The sequence below is a fragment of the Zootermopsis nevadensis genome, unplaced genomic scaffold (assembly GCF_977971745.1).
Source record: "Zootermopsis nevadensis isolate Lab colony 2312 unplaced genomic scaffold, Znev_1.0 Znev_ptg000197l, whole genome shotgun sequence".
Taxonomy (NCBI): domain Eukaryota; kingdom Metazoa; phylum Arthropoda; class Insecta; order Blattodea; family Termopsidae; genus Zootermopsis; species Zootermopsis nevadensis.
Window position 1 is genome coordinate 58418 of NW_028259328.1, and position 20363 is coordinate 78780.

At 37.0% G+C, this 20363-nt stretch overlaps 2 protein-coding genes across 3 annotated transcripts; both read left to right on the forward strand.

Annotated features, from left to right (window-relative positions):
- Window positions 1-1119: 1119 nt before the first annotated feature.
- LOC147870800 (fatty acid synthase-like) lies at window positions 1120-15926 on the forward strand. 2 transcript variants are annotated; one of them, XM_087341919.1, is made up of 9 exons: window positions 1120-1273; window positions 1421-2125; window positions 2423-2539; window positions 4891-5119; window positions 7774-8226; window positions 9582-9864; window positions 11546-11842; window positions 12564-12754; window positions 15491-15926. In XM_087341919.1, the coding sequence occupies exons 6-9, from the start codon at window positions 9850-9852 to the stop codon at window positions 15492-15494; spliced, it is 507 nt and encodes a 168-aa protein (XP_087198045.1). In that variant the 5' UTR covers window positions 1120-1273; window positions 1421-2125; window positions 2423-2539; window positions 4891-5119; window positions 7774-8226; window positions 9582-9849; the 3' UTR covers window positions 15495-15926. The 2 variants fall into 2 exon arrangements, with proteins under 2 accessions (XP_087198045.1, XP_087198044.1); XM_087341918.1 differs by lacking the exon at window positions 15491-15926 and having other exon boundaries at window positions 1121-1273; window positions 12564-13491.
- Window positions 15927-16053: 127 nt separating this feature from the next.
- On the forward strand, window positions 16054-19908 carry LOC147870801 (fatty acid synthase-like). The gene is made up of 3 exons (XM_087341923.1): window positions 16054-16192; window positions 17124-17326; window positions 19754-19908. The coding sequence occupies exons 2-3, from the start codon at window positions 17172-17174 to the stop codon at window positions 19860-19862; spliced, it is 264 nt and encodes an 87-aa protein (XP_087198049.1). The 5' UTR covers window positions 16054-16192; window positions 17124-17171; the 3' UTR covers window positions 19863-19908.
- Window positions 19909-20363: the final 455 nt, after the last annotated feature.

Sequence of the window (20363 nt, forward strand, 5' to 3'; positions counted from 1 at the left end):
AGCAAAATTTCCATCATTAGGTCAACAGATACAACCTATGTTAATTTTCACCCTGATGCCACGAAATTCGTGGACATGTTTACGTCTGTATACAAAATTTCTATCTCCATCAAAAATTCCTTGAAATTCATGAAGTATTGGAGTTAAAAATCTATGTATCTTTTTATGGCATCCCTGCACCTGTCGTGTGTCTCAGAATGTAACCAGAGTGATGACAGCATCTTCCCGTTTCTATGGAAACGAAGCCAAGACCGCCGTTGAGGAAGGGGGGACGAAAGGTTGGAAGCAACCGCCATTCATCTACCACAGATCCATCTTAAACGTAACTAATTCAAGTTAAATAATCAATGTCTTAATCAAACTTATCTCAATTGTAAAGGATCTATAAAGGAAATATTTAGAATAAAGTCAATATATAAACTTCCTTTCCGTATAGACGTATTTAAGTCAAATTCTCCGGAACCGTGGTTCCAATGAGTGCCGTGAATTATTATATGAAATTGTATATACTCACGTAATAGCCAGAAGAAAGTAATATCTCATCTGTCTCCACCTCCAGTGCTTAAGTGTTTAGAACTATAATACTTTTAGTGGTGGCCTTCATTGCTTAACTAATCAAAGAATACGAACCCATGTCGAAATGAAACCTGCCGACGGATAATTAGATAAATTTTGTGTCTTTATTGTGTGTTTGTTTGATACAGTTTGCCCAAAATAGCAAATGAAAATAGACTGGCGACCCTGTGTGGATGGTTGAGGACGAGGGAAATGCGAGAGTAGAATGCATTTATCTTCGGTGCCGAGACATGCAGGGAAATTAATTGTTGAAGCTTAGGGTATTTATACTTACCATTAGGCTTTAAAGGGTTAAAAATAGCTATTTATAATGCAACATAAACATGCCTTCTTAATAGTAGAATTTAAATATTTACTTCCAAATAATTGGCAGTGACAACTTCTGAAGCGAATTGGAGATGGCTTTGTTCTGAGTTGCAGCGCCTTGTAGTCTGCTAGAAATTTACCAACACAGCTATAAATCCCCCGAAGACCGTCATCTTCGTACTTCCCGCCGTCAGAACCTCATTTCTTTAGCTGTTTTTCAGACGTTGGCGTCCCTGCGTGCGAGAAGATGGCGCAGTTCCTCTGCTGATATTGTTTACTTCGGACGGCGTGATGGTAGGATGCATGCCCGGTCGAGTGCAGCTTTACTCTTATATTGCCAGGGCTTGTAATTTTATTTGAACTGATGTTTGTCATCTTTCTCCTGTGTGAAGTACGTAAAGTAGGAAATATTTTGGTTGCACGAAAGGCCGGATTAGTTGCCAGTAGGTTATTAATGTGGTGTAGAGTGCCTTCGTAGTAAGAATTAATACTGGTCTCTCAATGCTGATGTTTATTTCTGTACATGGTTTTGTTTCAGGCAGGCGTGAATGCAAGCATATGGGATACTATAGACGTTACGCATTTACGAGTCCATCATTACTACAGAGGTAGCAAGACTTTGCACCGGGAGCTGACATGATCATTGTGCATGATGGACACAATTCATCAGGCGATGCGGTTGGGATGATCCACAGACACGTGTTGGCAGCCTCTTTTTTTGTGACTTGCATGTGGAAATTCAGTAGCTGTTGATTTAAATTTGTGTAAGAGCTTATCACAGTGAAGAAGCTAGAAGTAAGCAGCTAGGGTTACAGGTTGTAATGTTGGTTATGTGGCCACCGCAACACAGTTGCACACTTTTGATTCCTAGTGACCAAATATGGGGTGTTCGTAGCATGCCTCACAATGCCACAAGGAAGACCTCAGGCCCTCGTGTGATCTCCTTGCTTTCCGAGGAGGTGTACGGTTATAGATTCAGTGTGAGTGCCTTGTCTGTCTGAAAGAGGAGTTTGAGATCAGGGGATGTGCTGAGTAGCAACTTTCATGTGAACTGTAGCTGTAGTGTGTGTGGACTGGTATCTACGAAGACACGGCAGACCAATTTGTCTGAATATCAGTGTTTCAGAAGATCAGTTGTGTGCGTGATGGGGAAGCAGCTTATTTGGAGTTGGAGATGTGAAGAACCAGACAGAACGAAGCACCTGGAGCGTTTGTGACTTGGATAAGGAAGTGCAGTATTCAGGTATGTTAGAGAGTAGAGTTTATTTACATTCCATAGATCCTTATTACGACTAAACCAAAGGATGGAGAACAAGTCATTTCATACAATAAACGTAAACTTCTGTATCTTATGGTCAGCTGCAAAAATGATGCTGCAATATCCAAAGGGTTGTGGTTGTGGCTGTGGAATCTGTGTCTTCTATTTGCTCGTTGTTCCAGATATGTGTACTTCCAGTCACATCTAATCATTATTTCCACTCTACTGAGATATGTTCTTCCGCTGCTCTTTATGCATGTCCGTACTGTGATTCTGTTACAGCCGAGTGCCAAATCTGGCGAACGATCTGTGATTATCAGCTTAGAGGATGGATCAGCGAAATATTTATCTGGATATATCATTAATGGAATAAATCTCTTTCCTGCCACTGGCTACCTTGTGAGTTGTAATGTAATTAATTTTATTAACCTTTGAGATAAGATAATTTAAATTCCCTCTTGCAACCTCATGGTTAGATTAAATTTGCTCCTTATTTGTCTTTTAAATTCACTGTATAACAGAAGTTGATCCATGTTGTTTTAATAGAGGGCTCGGAACCAAAATTACAAATATGACCAGAAGGGATACTCAACGTAGAAAACGAATAGAAATAATAAACGTGTTTTGAAATGATTTTTGTACTTGCACAGTAAGAAAGAGGAGTTTGGCTGATCTGACTTACTTTTGAATCTAATATAAATGCAGGTTTTTTATTATGTAAAATGTTCTTATCACATTATTCTAGTAATCAGTGTTCATTTACAATTTTGTGTAGAAATATAATGAAAGATTCTTAGGGCTACGAGCCACATCAGGTGGCTGAATGGTGAATGAACCATATCCTCTGCCAACGTTTTGAGAGCCATCTCTGCTCTCATCTTCAGGGCAGCTGCGTAACAAACTGGTCCTCTGTAGCGTGCTTGCCGATGATTGTTTTTATTTGATAGCTTTCATCACTGTAGTTACGTAAGGATGGTAATTTCACAAACATTAATCCAGTATCAGCTTATATTGTCGAATATTTTCTGATCTTTAGGTACGACTTTTTAGAAAACTAAACTTGGTTTTTACTTTTACGCGATGAGAAATGTAATTGTGTCATGCTTCTGTTCTCTTGTAATCAGGGTCGTTGTCTTAAAAGTAATAGTTCTGGAGCAGTTTGAATTTTTAAATTTAGAATTTAATGGTTAGCCACTGAAAAAATGCACATTCTTAAAAAAGGTTCTTTTCCTTATTGAGCCACCTTACACAGCCGGTAGCCCAAGAAGGATTTATTGTAGTTAAGCTTCGGATACTTCTACAATTTTACATTATCTTCATGTTAATCTGTTTGATATACAGATACGATATATTGTTGGCAGCATTGATCAGTGAGAGAAATATATTTTTCAGTAAGGCATAAATTATTCTCTGTTATATATAATTATATATGTTATCAAAAGTGCGACAAGTAAATGTTATAAATCTTAATAAGATCTGTATTTTGTCACGCAATAATCGTGACAGCTCAGTTTCAGAAACCATATTAAATTCAGTTTTAGGCTCTGTAGATAATAGAGGTTATGTTGTACCTTTTCAAACAAAAGTTATTACCTAGAAAACTTGTGTGTTCACCTCCGATGCTGATTTCAGTTGAAAAATTATTGATTTGTTCATAGATTATACATGATATGAGACCTGTTCATCGTACGCTCATGTATACAGTTCTTCCAAAGATAGGTTAAAACTTGTTTATCATTCTCGTTATATCTTGCACAGGAACTAGTGTGGGAATCAGTTAGTCTGATGTCTGGGAAAATTCACACCAATGTACCTGTTGTATTTGAGGATGTTTAGTTCCACAGGACTACAGAATAATGACACAGTTTATCATTCGTAGTCTATATGTGTGTCTTAAGTGGTACGTGCTTATGTTTCCTATCCTTTCAACGATATGTCCCTCTCCTGCAATCGTATTTTGAAGCGCGTTAAACTCCAGAAAGTAAACGATCTGCGTGCAAGGGAAGTATTTCCAATCTCGTGGTACAAGTGGCAGAGGAGTGATTAGACTACATGCATAGCTAAAGTGTTATGTTGGTAGAGAACCTTCATGTGACTGCAGTCGAACACCTTTTAAAATGGGGGTTTAATAGTGGGGGCTTTTCTGAAAAGAAAATAATCATCGAAAGAGGACGACAGGCATGCAAGTTGCCAGAACTTTGACAGACCAAATCGTGTGTGAAGAAATTTTATTTGGAACAGTATTTGAAAACAGAGTGGCCATCCGGTTGCCGTAACATAGGAAAATTGTTTTGTTGGTCGTGCCTATTGTTTCTGAATGGAAAACAAATGGAACAAGACTGGATTCGGTGATACCAACGACATTCATAAAGCACTGAAACGACATGAGAACTCTCAAACCCCCATTGTTTCAACAGTGCAAATTGTGATGTTTGACAAGTCTCGAATTGACTGTCAACTTGCCAATCAGAAGAAAGCTCTGCTTCCCTTACTGAAAATAACACTGCACGCCACTGCTGGAAATGTTGGATTTATGCTAATAAATAATGTGTTTTAAAATCTTAATAATGCTTTTGTTTGCAGTGCTGACTATATTTAATAAGGAAAACAAAGAAACAAAACACTAGACACTTAATTTCATCAAGGTAACTGCTTGTGGACATTTAAAATTAGTACACTTCGGTACTCTCTTTATCTTTAAAGGGTTAACCTACAGCCCATAACATTAATATTCAGTTGTTTTGTTATAGGAAGCATTCAGTTTACGGTCATGGTTTAGCAAGCAAGTGGGAGGTTTGAGGTAACGGCAAGTGGTTTGGTGCGAGTACCTGCAAACATGTCCTATGAAATGGTGTTGCTGGAGCCCTCGATCCCACACATTAATGATGAGTTGCTTGAACTTTCATCACAGGACATATATAAAGAGTTACGACTACGTGGCTGTGACTACCAAGGACTCTTTCGGGGCTGACAACCATGGTAGGTAGCGCTACAATCTAAAGGAGTAGTTTTAATGTACCTTATAGGCTGTAATATGTGATGGTGTTTATTAGTAGACATTGTTTTTGCAAATGAGCTAACTGTTGTGACCCTATGTAATGGATATATAATGTACAATTTTGTTTTAATTTTACAAAAAAATATTATGGGTCTCAGATATTTATTACATCGTTCAATGTTGTTTTCATCTGAATCTACATTCCACATTTGCTAGTTATGCAGCTTCTGAAATCATATGAGTTTTTTCTTTATATTTCATGTATTCCATTTAATGTTTTCAGCCCACATAAAACAATATCCTTTCTTACAGTTCTTGTGTTTTGCATGTAGAAAGAAGTCAGATTTTAAGTCAGGGTTGATATAGCTCAATGGTTTCAAAATTGGTATAAACCTCATTGTCTTTGGTGTACATGTGTAGTCCAGTTAATTAGACAAGTACGTGGCCTCGTCCTATGAACTGCATATCTCATGTGTCAATAAACATTCAGATAAAATGTTTGGTTCGCAGTGTGTTACTAAGGAACAAATTCTCAACGAACATTTCTTTGGAAGCAGAAAAAAAATATCTTGACATGCACAACTTTCACTTCTCCAGTATTTCGGTAGATTTCCATCAGTGGCTGTGACGTTTAATTTCTGGGTTGTACTTAGAACTCAGAGAGTTTTATCATGACATTATGAGACTTGAAACATTTCTGTCATTTAGAGCTATAAAGATGGATGGAGCAAATTTTCTTTGTTTCATTTTTTGATGATCTATAAACAAATTTTCAACTTTGAAGGTGGTTCTTACCCTTTCGACGTAATCAGTCGGATCCTCTGAAATGTATGGTTAGTGTCTACCGGATTACATCGTGATATATCCCAAAAGATGTCCCTCTTAATTCTCATCACTATGCAAAGCTCAAATCTCACCTATTTTCAGTTGATTTTATGTTTAATTTGCTGACTAAAGTTTCGTCTTTGGCATGTTCAAATATTTTGTCACTCATTCATATGTCAGATGAAACCAATACTTTTTCTTCTTTCTCTTCTCTCCCTGGATTACAAAGGCATCTGTTTATGCACATCACTTATCGTAAGTCACGTGTTCTCTTCCTTCTTTGCTTGTATTTTGATATCACCTCTTAACTACAGACTAGTTTCAGCATGACTTCATCTTGTATACATTTATCAAAGTTCAACCCAAAAATGTGTAAATTCTTTCTTATAAAATCAGATGAATGTGCAAATAGGATGTAATGATGGCCAAGTCATGATTCTAGGTCTTGAAAGTTGATAGCTGCTAAACTGGTAAAGAAATTCCTCGCTTTTGTGGAATATGAATATTTGTTGTCGTGTTCTGTCCTGAATTAGTTGAGCCCTATTTTAAAAAGGTTCATTTTAATATAAACCTCCCTCCATTACTAATGTAACCCACACAGAATTCTCTTCAGGTTTAATGACCATGTATGTACGTGTCTATTCTACCTCATCATCCTTTATTTAATCAGTCTAATAATATTTAATAAAGTGTACAAATTATGAAGCTCATCATGTATTTTTCTTAGATCCAAATATATTCTTAATTCTTTGTTCGAAGATATCCTCAATCTTAATTTTTCCCTTAGAGTGAGAGAGAAAGTTTTGCACTCTTAATTTACTTTTTTTAATAAATAATGGACAGATTATATTTTAAAGATCATTTAATCATCAGGTATTTTAATGACCCCATTTTTAAATTTAACAGTGGCACATTAGTTAATTATTGTGGGTAATACGCTTCCGAAATTTGACTTCACTTTGGGTAACACTAATTATAATTCACCTTCAGATTGGTTAATAATTATTAACCAATTTGGTTAGCGCATGGCCCATAAGTACTGTATGGAGGTTTTCCTATGTTCCAATTTATTTGCAGTATTTAAAATAATGAAGACTGAGACACATGAACGTAGTTAGAACTCTCGTTTTACCGGGTATTGACTGAAACTGACCAGTGAGACGACGCCACATTTCTGAGACGTAATTAAACACTGAATTTCTGTCTTATTTCACTTTTTGATTTAGTATAGAAGTAAAGCTTATGAATTTGGAATATTACTTGGAATGTTGAGTAACAATGCTTACTGGCTAGGAGTGAGTGGTGTTGGGACAACGAACATCTTCCGGCTGTCATCGTGTGATGACTGCCACACGTAGCTTGTTTTTTGACTCTCGTAAATGACATATAATTCCGTTAAATGTAGTATGACGTTATCGAGGGCCAATCAGTAATGTTAACTGCGAGTAATGACTTATAAGCTGCCAATCACAGACATGCTAAAGGAGTTTCTTTAACAACAAGGAAGAATTGTAAAATTTCTAAGTCAGTTGAAGGTGATGAGTTAATGACAGGAAAAATGAGTCTTTGACCATTTGAAGTTCTAAATTGAACTAGAGCAAACATTTAATCAGCTCTCAATTCTCCATACTGGTTTGAACTTTGCCACATTTACAGAGAATTTAATGGCTTTACATCATGAAACTCTTATAGACTGCAAATTAGAATATGCCCTTATCCAAACTCCAGTGGGCCTCGTGGTATGAGATGAGTAGAAGTCTCCCTAATATACGGTACTGTCTAATGTAGATGATTTCTTGTTCTCCCTTAGGTCAAACGGGAAAGATTTCGTGGAAAGACGACTGGGTAGCATTCCTGGACAACTGCAGATGAAAATACTTGAGGAAGAATCGCGACGTCTCCTCGTTCCAACCTATATCCAGAAGATCACAATAGACGAAGCTGATGTCCGTGAACTGAACACCAAGAGCCATGATGTTGGCGAGTTGGTCCGTTTCAGTTTGAACGAGACTTCATCTGTACGCGTGCATGTGTGTACTGATGGGACGAGATTGCTTGTGAGTTCTTAGCATGGAGTGGAGAACTGCATGCACACCTCCACAATATTTCTGTTCCTTTCAAAAACATTGCCTTGTACGTGGCTGTCTTCAGGGTTGTAGCACCACGTAGTCTGGAAGAAATTTACCAACATTATAGAGGTTCTTGCTGCCTTCATCATCAGAGCACTTATCATCCTGATGGGCAGTGGACAATCAACTGACAGGTATGTGCATTTCTCTGTGTGTGTGTGTATCTCATTACCAAAACGTCCTCTTTCATTCCTAATATAAACTTCGTTCTACAACTTGGTTTCAGAACATTTTCATGCCACACATAGGGCATTCTCCTTTTTTCATGTTTTACCTTTCAGACCCTTTGATCTCCATATACATTAATGTAAGCGTGTACAGCTTTTCCTAAGGTTTAGTCGCATATAATAGTATAATTCCGTCTGTACTCAGTTTTCGTTAGTTCGTAAAAGTGAATTGTACTCTTCCAATTCACACTGTTAAAAATATTTTGCACTTCTGTATCATTGTTTCTGTCTTTACGACTTTCATTACGCTTGTCTCATTCCTTGCGTTTTCGAATTCAAATATACTTCACGCCAGTGCTATCTAACTCAGGCTTTAATAGTGCAGACCATTTTATATTATTTTTATTATCACATACTTGAGAATTATAATAAATGTTTACATTCTCATCATCTCAGAGCATTGCAGTTCTTATTCGCTATAGGACAAGATGATCAAAAAATCAAAATGAAATGTGGGACAGGAAACATAAGAAATCCACAGAAGACAGCAGAATTATTCTATTTGTATATTATCTGAAGCATTCATGGTGACTAAGTGTAATGAATTCTTCTTGGGCTACCAGACGTGTCAGGTTGTTGAGGACGAGGATGAAGACGGTTTTAAAAATGCTAGTTTTTTCTCCATTTAACCACCTGACATGGCTGGTAGCCCAAGAAGAATTCATTATATTCAATTCCTACTTCACAGAAATAGCCATAAATTTTTGAACCAAAATTTTGTTAAATTCTCAAGTTGCATGTTACCACAGTTGTAATAAAACCATGGTTGTATTCCAAGTAACTGAGTTTAAAGTTGAAAAAGGTAACAAAAAGCGTAAGGGCAAATGTTCAGAAGGTGTTGATGGTGTACCAGACTATGTAGTTGATTGATGTATAATCATATCAAAAAACCATTAGCACATATTTACAATGTTTAATTACAATCAGATATGCTTTCAGACAAATTAAAATCGGTGAAAGTACATTTTCAAACTACAAAGGTGGGTTATATGAATAATCTACAACTGTTGAGTGTTATCTATTGGTCTGGCTACTTTTCTAAAGCCATTCTGTAACTTTGATAATATATCTCCAGCCATATTTTTATTCATTTACCCAAAATACTAGAATACATTTTCCCTGTAATTGAAAGCAATGCAGTTCCTCTAAAATTGTTTGTATCATCCACACTCCCTTCTCTTCATTAATTTCTGTGCCTATTACATACCAATTCACTTGTACTAGAGAGTTTAAGTAAATATTTTTACTGTTTCTTGTGACAGTGCTGTCAGTACATGTGTATAAGGAGTTGGATATCATCCAGTCAGCAGGCGTGGAAGTACGAGGACTCCAAACTAATGCCATAACTCAATACAAGTGCCCGACCAAGCCTGTGCTCGAGAAATACGTGTTCACACCTAATGTAGAACCTGCACACTGCACTGAGGGTTTGCTCTGGAGAACACGAGTGTCACCCATGTGAAGGTGGTGGAGCTGCACAGTCAAGGCACCACACTTCTGTCACCAGCTGTGAATCTCATCATTGCGGACATGCCACTTATAAAAGCAAGTGTAACAATGTGTGACACAGAGTTACTTAATTTATAGTCAGCATTATTTATTATTTTTATTTCACTTGAGGTTGATTGGTCCATGTCTTGATAGGAGGAAACAAAGTGGGATTTCAGCTTTTCCTTTCTATTGTCTCACCTCCTGACATTTTTATGTTGTCTGTACCATTTCTGTAATTATCTCTCTTGTCTTCTTTACTAGTAACTTTGCATGCTGAACTCCTACCACATCATCCTCACAGCTGCAGTATCGTTCTCGTACCAGAATTTCCACATCTGTCTGTGAAACACAACAATTCTTCTTCTTAGATATAGCAATATAGGTTCACTTGGGTGGCCTCTGTACTACCACTGACCACCCTGTGCAGTACCATGGCCTATTAGAATACATGACTAATCCTCTATCTTAACACTGGCACCACTTTGAGGCGTGAGGTGGGCAAGCAGGATTTGAACCCTACTGCCTGCTGCTATGCTCTGTCTTGATGGTATACTGCCACTATCCCTGTTTTCCATTGGGAGCAGAACCCCTTTCTGAATGTTTTTACTCCTGGTATCTAACCCTTTCCACAGTCTCTTTGTATGTACAGGTAAGGTTAGTTAGGTAGATCAAAGAATACATCCAGTTCACTATATATGATATATATCATTAATGATGCATTCTCCGTCCATCTTAAAGTCTGTTCACTCCTTAGATGTTCCTGTACCTAACAGCTCTTGATTTCCCAATAACATGGCTGGCTCATTTACTTACAGATCCAAGGATTCCTATGGTGGTTACCAGACCAGTCCATATCCTGGCTGGTTGGAACATTAGTATGTGGCATTCCATAGCTTATGGCTCCTTCCCTTTTGGCCTGATCTATCCATCAGCAAGTTTTCCCTCCTGGCTCATGCCTTCTTGACTGTGCTTTTGTGTCATCAAGAGGACTGTTCTGCAGTTTGATGGTGTCAGCTAGTTTCTGTTATCATTTGGCTGTCTGACTCTCCATATGACCTAGTTTCTGGGCCACTTCATGAGATTATGAGATTTATCTTCTGAGCTATATATAATTCTGCATACCTCTGTGTTTTCTTCTTCTGGGTTTCTTAATATTGAAACCAAACCGAGTTTGTTATGGTTTTACACCAGCTCTCCTACTTATAATCTCTACTAGTTCATAGTCTGTGTTTCCATCGTTGTTCATTATTAATATGTCTAATTAGCTTAAGCTTCAAGAAGTAATGTTTGCACTTGATGGAGTCATGGGAAGGCACAGAATTTGTGCCAAGAAAATAACTTGAGTGTTAGAGTAACCAATTTGGAAAAGAGTAAGCAGAAGATATTCATGTTCACTGCCAAAAGCACCAAATTTTTATAACTGAAAGCAAAATGTGCATGTAACCAAATTAACTTTTATTGTGTGAGAATATGGGATTTAAGCCTGTGTACTATGGGGCTGTCTGCTGGTTAATAGTTTTTGTAGTATGTTACTGTGGCCCTTGGCAAACTGTTCCACACTTGAGCCATAATGCATGGCTAATGAAGGTTAAAGATTTGTGAATAGCATTAAGATGCTTCTAGGCTCTTGTTGAAATGTTTTACTAATATTGTTTAAGCTTATGTTTAAAAAAACACAAAAAGGCAAAGAGAACGACAATAATTGAACATGTTTTTTGGTTGTTGTATATTGCAGGCAAATATAACAGTCCTGTCGAATGGTTGTAACCTGTCACACAGAAACTTAAACGAGACAGGGATAATGGTTGAGGAACACAAATTAGAAAATGAGCGCAACTGTACCCTGGTTATTGCTTCAAACATCCTGCTGTATAGAGAATTTCTGCAGACTGCTTTAAGTGCTCTGGCTGATGGGGCGTGCATCCTGACTCGTGAGAAACCTGAAACAAACAGTCTGTTCATCTATGGCTTTAGGCTTGAAATTGTGTTTGAGAAAACCCTAAAGGATGAAAAGTTACTTTTGCTCAGGAAGGTAAGGCAGAACGTTTATAATGTTGATCACAAAAGCCTATGACATTTCCTTTTACTGAGCCGCATGAATCCAATCCCCATCCATCCACTCTGTTTTTATCTCTTTTAATATTATCCTTCCATCTATGTATCAATCTTCAGAGTGGCCTCCTACCTTCAGGTTTTCATGCCTAAGATTTGAATGTTTATCATCTATCTCATGCATGCTACATGCCCCACTCATCTCATTCTCAAGCATGTGCTCACCATAATAATACTTTCTTGACAGTACAGATGTGCTTTAATAATGTTAATAATGAAATATTTCTTTCTTTAGATTATTGTTTCCATGTTTGCTAAAAGTAACATCATCCATTTGTGATATAGCTTCTTAGTCAGTACAGCATAGTGTAAAATATAATAACTGATTAAAAGTAAAACTCCAATAAAAGACATAAGTATGGATGTGAGTGAAATTACTGAAAAGGCATTCTGAGATTTTCAGTTTGTATAAATAAGGATAATGTCTTTACAGTAAATTTTACAAGTTATGTAATTCCATTTCATAATATAAGAGGAAATCTACCACCTCGGGTTGACAAGAGCAAAATGATTAATAAAAAGTAATCCCAGTTAAGCCAGAGGTGGCAGTATGATCATCAGCTCATCAAGAAACTTTGGGTAAACGAAATGATTTTTTTGTTATAATATTTGGTAGAAAGTGTATGTGGAATCTGTTTCAGAGATTGATGGTGGAAAATCCAGTTGTGATCTACATTGCAGCCCAGAACTATGATTGGCTGCCACAAATGCAGACTGTCATCCAAAGCAACACTAAGCATCGCATTATCCTTGTAGCTCAGGATACACCACTCAATGGCATTTTGGGTCTCATGAACTGTATCCGCAAGGAGCCAGAGACCAACTTTGTAAGGTTAGAGACTCCTACTTGAACCTTTTTACTGCCAGTGAAGAAAGTACCACATGTTAACAAGTTTTCACCTGATTTCTAAGATTTGAACATTTGTGTAATATTTAATCTCTTTGACTTATAAATATTATTTTATGTTTTAAAATAAAATTTCCATCTGAGATGGTGATTTATTTAATTTATTGTTCTTACTTATTTATAAATTCTTGGAACATATGCCAGTTTCACTATTACAATAAAGTCCACAATCAGAATTTTTGTTGAAATAAAACCTGTCTTAAATTTGCATAATTGTTCATGTTTAGATAAAATGTTATAATGTACATTTTTGTCTTGAAGATTAGCTGATTTGAGTTGGTTCACTCTTTTCTTATTCATTTTCAAATATTGCATGTTTGATTGTTTGTCATGTTAAGGGTATAGAGCTATGACTCTGTTCTTGCTGTAGAACCTAAAGTGTGGATTTTCCATTCATAACTTTTCTGTAGATGAATGTAACTTAGTTTTGTCTGAATCAAAAAGAGAGAATTTTTAATATGTGCTGATTTTTGTCGTTCCCCAGTTGCATAAGAGCTTACTTGCTTTTCTGAGAGTGATAGCTGATTTTCTGGCATGAAATTAAAACAAGAGACTTTGTGAATTGGCACTGAAATTATGTAATGAATTTAAAGTTATAATTGGTTAGTTTAATTTTGTTTAATTCTTTAGATAGGTCAAAATAAATGTTTGTTTGGAAGTGAGTTTAGTGTTTACATACTATGTGGTCCAGCTTTTACAGCATTGTGGTTGAGAGGATGACCTGTAGATTAGCATCCTGAATCAGTAATTGTAAGGATCACAAATGGAAACAGGCACTTCATTGTTATTCATTTAAACTTATCCAGATAAAAAAATTTAATCAGTCAGACCACATGGGAGATGGAAGCTTAGTTGAAATGATAATATTAAAGTTCATCTTATTGGAATAGGATAGGAAGCTGTGAACTGTATTCTTGTGGCTCACAATAAGGACCAGTTGGCAACAAACCTTTGGTTTCCTTGAAAGGCGGGACTTACTTTACTAGCTGAGTGACCATCAGCTTGGAAGAAAGACTCTGTTTCATGGAGTTTTAAAAGGTTGAATTAAATACATGTGCCTTTTGTGTGAAGACAATGAACATTAATGTTTATTAAACTTATTGAGTAACATTATGATGATAATAAGGAGCCTTAGAATAATTCATATTAGATTCATCAGTTCGAATGACTGCATTATTCATGTCTCAATAAAAGGATATAATTTAAATATATAAGTGAACAAGCAGAAGGTCTACGCCCTCCTGCAAATTTAGTTGTGAGAAATTATCGAGCAGGGAATATCCGTATTAGGTGTTGAGTGCTGCAAGTGCCATAATGAAGTCTGACGAAGGGAAGTTCGTGTTCGTAAGTACGGTTACCAGTGGGCTTAGTCAGTCGGTGTGCTAAAGAGAGTCGTGCAGTACAATCCCGTGGCGACATATAGAATAATCGTTTAAGAATGCTTCGCGCTAAGTTCATTGTGCAGTATTTTACGAAATCCTACCTGTTTTCATAAATGATGGAAGATTTTTAGGTTATGGAAATGTTTGGTAGTTGGTTTTCTATAGGTGATGTTGGTTGGCCTGATTAATTGACGCAGCCCGCGTTTCATCTTATTAGTTTCTGCAAATTTAGTTCCAAGAATTGAATAAACAGGGAAGATGTCGCTGCTGAATCCGCGTGAGGTGTTGAGTGTCTACATGCCAACATGAAGTCTGACGAGTGGAAGTTCGTGTCCGAGACTACGGTTAGCAGTGGACGCTTTCACTCGGTGTCTTGTGTTATAGATAGTCGTGTAGGTATTAAAGATTTGTGTCTGGTTTTGATCTAAGCAGGGTGTTAAACGCCGCTGGGTTCAGTAACAATTCGGGTGACCGAGAGGCAATGTGTGCCAGAATGTAGGCGATCTAGTTACGAAATGTGTGTTATTTGTTTCATAGTGCTTCGTGCTAAGTTGATTGAGCTGTATTTTACGATCCTAGGTGTTGTTCCGTGTGGTTGGTTTCATAAATGATTTTAGGTTATGATTATGTTTGGTAGTTGGTTTCTTATAGGTGACGGTAGGCGTGTTTCGCCTTCATTTGTTTGTAGTTCCTGTCATTTTTAAGGGCTAAGATGTAACTAATGGCGGTTACGGAAGTACTTTCCAGCAACCCCGTTTCTGCTTATGATTTTACAATTTGTGGAGTGGTATTTCAGGCAGCATTTCGTTCGGCAGTGCAGTGGAGTGTGCTAGGTAGGACATCTACTTCAGCCCTTTTGTCGTTAGATGGCAGAGGAGTTCGTCAGGGTGGGCATATAACGATCATCGAATATCGCTAGTTCAGCGGTGGCGGGATGTGTTCGCTGTTTTTTTCGACGTTGCCGTCCCTGCGTATGAGGAGAATGGCGAATTCTGAGGTCGGCGTGATCGTGGGCTGCATTACGAGTCTAGTGCAGATTCACTGTCATATATTTATATATATATATATATTGCCATGGCGTGGAAGTTAATTTGATTTTATTAGAATTGATGTGTGTCATCTTTGTGTGAAGGACGTAAAGTGAGAAATATTTTGGTTGCATGGAAGGTCGGTTTAGTTGGCCAGTTGATCATTAATGTGGTGTAGAGTGCCTTCGTAGTAAGAATTAATACTGGTCTCTCAATGCGGATGTTTATTTCGGTACATGGTTTTGTTTCAGGTAGGCGTGCCTGCAAGCATATGGGATACTATAGACGTTACGCATTTACGAGTCCATCATTACTACAGAGGTAGCAAGACTTTGCACCGGGAGCTGACATGATCATTGTGCATGATGGACACAATTCATCAGGCGATGCGGTTGGGATGATCCACAGACACGTGTTGGCAGCCTCAGTTTTAGTGACTTGCTTGTGGAAATTCAGTAGCTGTTTATTTAAGTTTGTGTAAGAGCCTATCGCAGTGGACAAGGTAGAAGTAATCAGCTAGGGTTACAGGTTGTAATGTTGGTTATGTGGCCACCACACCACGGTCGCACACTTTAGATTCCTAGTGACCAAGTATCACGAGTTAGTAGCATGCCTCACAATGCCACAAGGAAGACCTCAGGCCCTCGTGTGATCTCCTTGCTTTCGGAGGAGGTGTACGGTTATAGATTCAGTGTGAGTGCCTTGTCTGTCTGAAAGAGGAGTTTGAGATCAGGGGATGTGCTTAGTGGCAACTTTCTCGTGAACTGTATCTGTAGTGTGTGGAGTAATATTACCAAGAGATGGCAGACAAAGTTATCTGAATGTCAGTGTTTCAGAAGATCAGTTGTGTGCGTGATGGGGAAGCAGCTTATTTGGAGTTGGAGATGTGAAGAACCAGACAGAATGAGGCACCTGGAGTGTTTGTGACTTGGATAGGAAAGTGCAGTATTCAGGTATGTTAGAGCGTAGAGTTTATTTACATTCCATAGATCCTTCTTAGGACTCAATCAAAGGATGGAGAACAAGTCATTTTCTGCAATATACATAAACCTCAGGACTTCATTCAATATACATAAACTTCTGTATTTTCGACACAATAACAAGTACGTGTTTCACATATCAATGTACATATACTGAGAATTTTAAATAGAAATACAAAAGTGACTTTACATATAGATTATAGATATACATAAAGCTTACGGATTTTCAGCAGAGATGAAAGCGTATACAGAATAGTAAGAGTGAGTGAAGAGGTAACCTTTCAATGCAGGCTTGAATACCTTTATATCATAATTTAGACTTTTAATTGTTGGTGGAAGATTATTAAACAACTTGATACCTGTATAGTACACCCCTTTCTGATATTTAGTAAAGTTAGCATTTGGCACACATAGGTCATGTTTACGTCTTGTATTTAAATTATGTACATCTGTATTTCTTTTAAGATTATCCAATTTTTCCACCACAAATTATAGCAAGCAGAGTATGAATTCACTTGCAAGTGGAAGTATATTAAATTTACGAAATAATTTTCTACAGGATATCCTGCTTTTGACACCGGCCATTATTCTAATTATTTTCTTTTGCATGTAAAAAACTTTATTACTGTCTGTTGAATTCCCCCAAAAGATTAATCCATAAGACACCACAGAGTGGAAATAAACAAAGTAAACTAGCTTTAAAGTATCTATTGTCATGGGTGGTATGACTGTTCTCATGGCAAGGCACGCAGAGCTTAATTTGGGAATAATAATATACTCAATGTGTTTCTTCCAATCTGAGGTATTGTGAACTCGTAAGCCAAGGAAACTTAAATATATAAGTGAACAAGCAGAAGGTATATTTCAGTATGAGATCTCTGAAACATTTTGTATATATTTTCAGGTGTTATTTTATTCTGGATACATCAGCACGCCCATTAAAGATCTTGTTATGAATGTATACAGTGATGGAAAGTGGGGGTCATACCGACACCTGCCACTAGACAGCTGTGCCACTGTTACTGTGCCACATGCCTATGTCAGCATAATGACCCGAGGAGATTTCTCCAGCTTCAGGTGGCTGGAGGGAAATCTGGACCCTGACAGGTGCTGATCAACTCTTGTACACAGTAATGTGATTACTTTAAAGTTCCATTATAGTGATGAGGGACCAGAATAAATGTACTTAAAATTTAATGCCAAGTGAGCTTGCTTGATTGTTCAACTTCATGAACAAGAAGTATATCAGAGAGTAAATGAAAGTTAGGTTGTCGAATTAACTAACTTCATAGCGTATAAGCTATCTTAAGAATTTGAAAACTGCTAATGTGGCCAAGAATTTACCCTGTATATAAGGAACCTTAAGGTTGGTTATTGTGTTCATAAGAACCACCCACTTTCACGTATTCTGATCCAGTTGGATAGCAAAAAAAAAAAAAAGGGCATGTAGGTTTAAATTTGTTAATTCTGAAGATGAATTATAGTTGATTACAAATACTAGGAAATTTCCCATCAAGAATGGCGAAAAAATCTAAAGTCATACTTAAAAACACATTTTCTTTATTCTTTTACAAATCAATGTATGAAAATTTAAATTTAATGTTTTTTAACAAAAAAAAATCACTATGTATCTTTGCGTAACTAAGATTGTAGTATGATTTAATGTAGTACAGTCTTAAACATGATTTTATATCTAAGTTGTAACAACTGTGCCTCACTGTGTACATGCACATAGTAGGACGACCTTAACAACATATCCATGGCTATAATATTATCTCATAGAGCCCAAAATCTCTTAACAGGAAATGATCACCAACCAACCAATAGTAATTATTATGTAGTTAAATAATAGTCTACTGCTCATCAATTCTCTTGTCAGCTTTCAAAATCTACGCTGTCCTCTGTGTCTATATGCTGGTTTCTCCATTCACTATTAAAGAACGTCCTGTGCCCTTGTGAGAAATTGCACAATCAACATGAAATTCTGAGGGACACACACACACACACACACACACGTATATATGTCTCCATGTCACATAATGTAATAGTTTGTTTTATATATTACATCAAATTTTTTTGTATTTCAGGAAAACTTGGAATTTGTTACTAAAGAATTTTTGTGTTGAAGGGCTAGAGTTCTCTGGACATGACCAGAATGGGCAACGAGTTACAGGACACCTCTGGGCTCTCCATTTGAAATTTATGTCTCTGATTTCTGTTGTAATGTTATAGTCAGTTCTGTGCCTGCATATCTGTTGTGACTATTATTTCCAACTAAACGTCTGTATGTATTTTTTATTAGTTCCTGCATATACTACATATTTTGTCAATTCCATCTTTGTTACCTTATTCCTAACACGTGGCCTCGTGTCTTACAGCGTGAATATGTTCAGGTAGCTTAAATAATATATTCGAGATCTAGACAAAAGAAAACTATCCACATTATCTTTCTGTGGTTTCATTTATAACAAATTAAAAAAGTTGTTTGAATAATGATAGGTGGAACAGTTATTGTTTCATTTCTTTATTCGCAGAAATTTGTTTCTCCCGTGCCATATGTAACTGCTGTATTTTTGGTGGAAATTGCTTCTACTAGCTTCTGCATTACTATTTTGTTGTCAAAGCAACATGCTTACTTTTGAATGTCTTTCTTGTAACAGACGACAAAATAAAATACCAAGGGTTTATTTGCACCGAAATAAATCTAAACTAAATAATAGATCAAGTTATTGACATAAATTGAAGTTCTTTGGTTTCGAATACATAATATTGAATACTTTCATATATTAATATGTATAACTGGATATGGTGAAGTCAGATGGAATCCACTCAAAATTCAGTTTAATGTGTGAATCAACACACACTTTCCAATTGTTATTAACAGAATTATTATGTATTTTGTTATCTAAAAAGAATTTCCAGTCAGTGCAAATAATTGATAATTATTTAACAATGTATAAATTGTGAATTGTGTTTTTTTAATATCCATGGTTTATTATGTCTACTGTCATCTCACTAACTTATGGATCAATGGAACATATTAAAGCTGTATGATGTATGTATAACTATTTAACAAGTTTGAAAAAACAGATGTTTTTTTTTTGTAAAGTTTTCCAGCCCATGTAAGTTTAAAAGAGATTCATCATGCCCCCAGGTCTACTAGTGATCTTGAGATCAAGAAACTGTGAATCTTAACATTCACACCTTGTATTTATCTTTATGACATGGTACTTGGGCAAGGGCCAGTCCCCTAAAGAAAATGAGATTTCAGGTATAAATGGCAGTGAGTATGGAGGTGGCTATCTTCAGGGTTGTTACGCTATGTACTCTGGTAGATTTCCGCCAACGGTTCAGAAGTCATACTGTCTCCGTCAAAAGGGCGATTAACATTTATTGCCCTGATGACAGGCAGTATGACCTCTGAAATGTTGGTGGAAATCTATCAGACTACAGGGAGCAACAACCCAAAAGACAGCAATCTTCATCTTCTGAGTTCTTTTACTGTATAGGCTCATAAAAGTTGTGATCTTTCAGAGGTGGCTGGTGCCACCACCATCAGGAAACATGCACCTCCGAAACACCAGCAGACCTCTACCAAACTACACAGTGCAACAACCCAGAACAGAGCCACCTTTATACCTAAAGAGAATTTAACATAAAAAGAAAAACTTATTGCTTTGCTTTATTGTGAACAGGCTTACTATGCACTTGAGATGATCGGTCACATGAGAAAGGGTGAGTCTGTGCTGGTCCACTTAGAGAGCGGGGGTGTAGGCCAGGCAGCCATCAACATCTGTCTGCACGCAGGTTGTACAGTGTTCACTACTGTTGGCACGCAGGAGAAACGGGCATTCATGAAGAAACAGTTTCCACAGGTATTTCAACAGCCTATTTCCTATCTCATGCACACATAGGGGAGATTTTCCGCCATGATAAATTGAATTATTTTACAGATTCTGAGTGTTATGTGTGAATTTCATTAAAAATCGAAGTTTCGATGTGAAACATACTGTCACAGAACTCAAATACTGCTCCCCATCCCCGCTCAGCTTTCTGCATTGCCTGCTTGTGGCAACATCATGACCAAACAGTTGGGCATACACATAATCACCTTCTACGAAAGCCTGTCAGTGCCAAAACATTT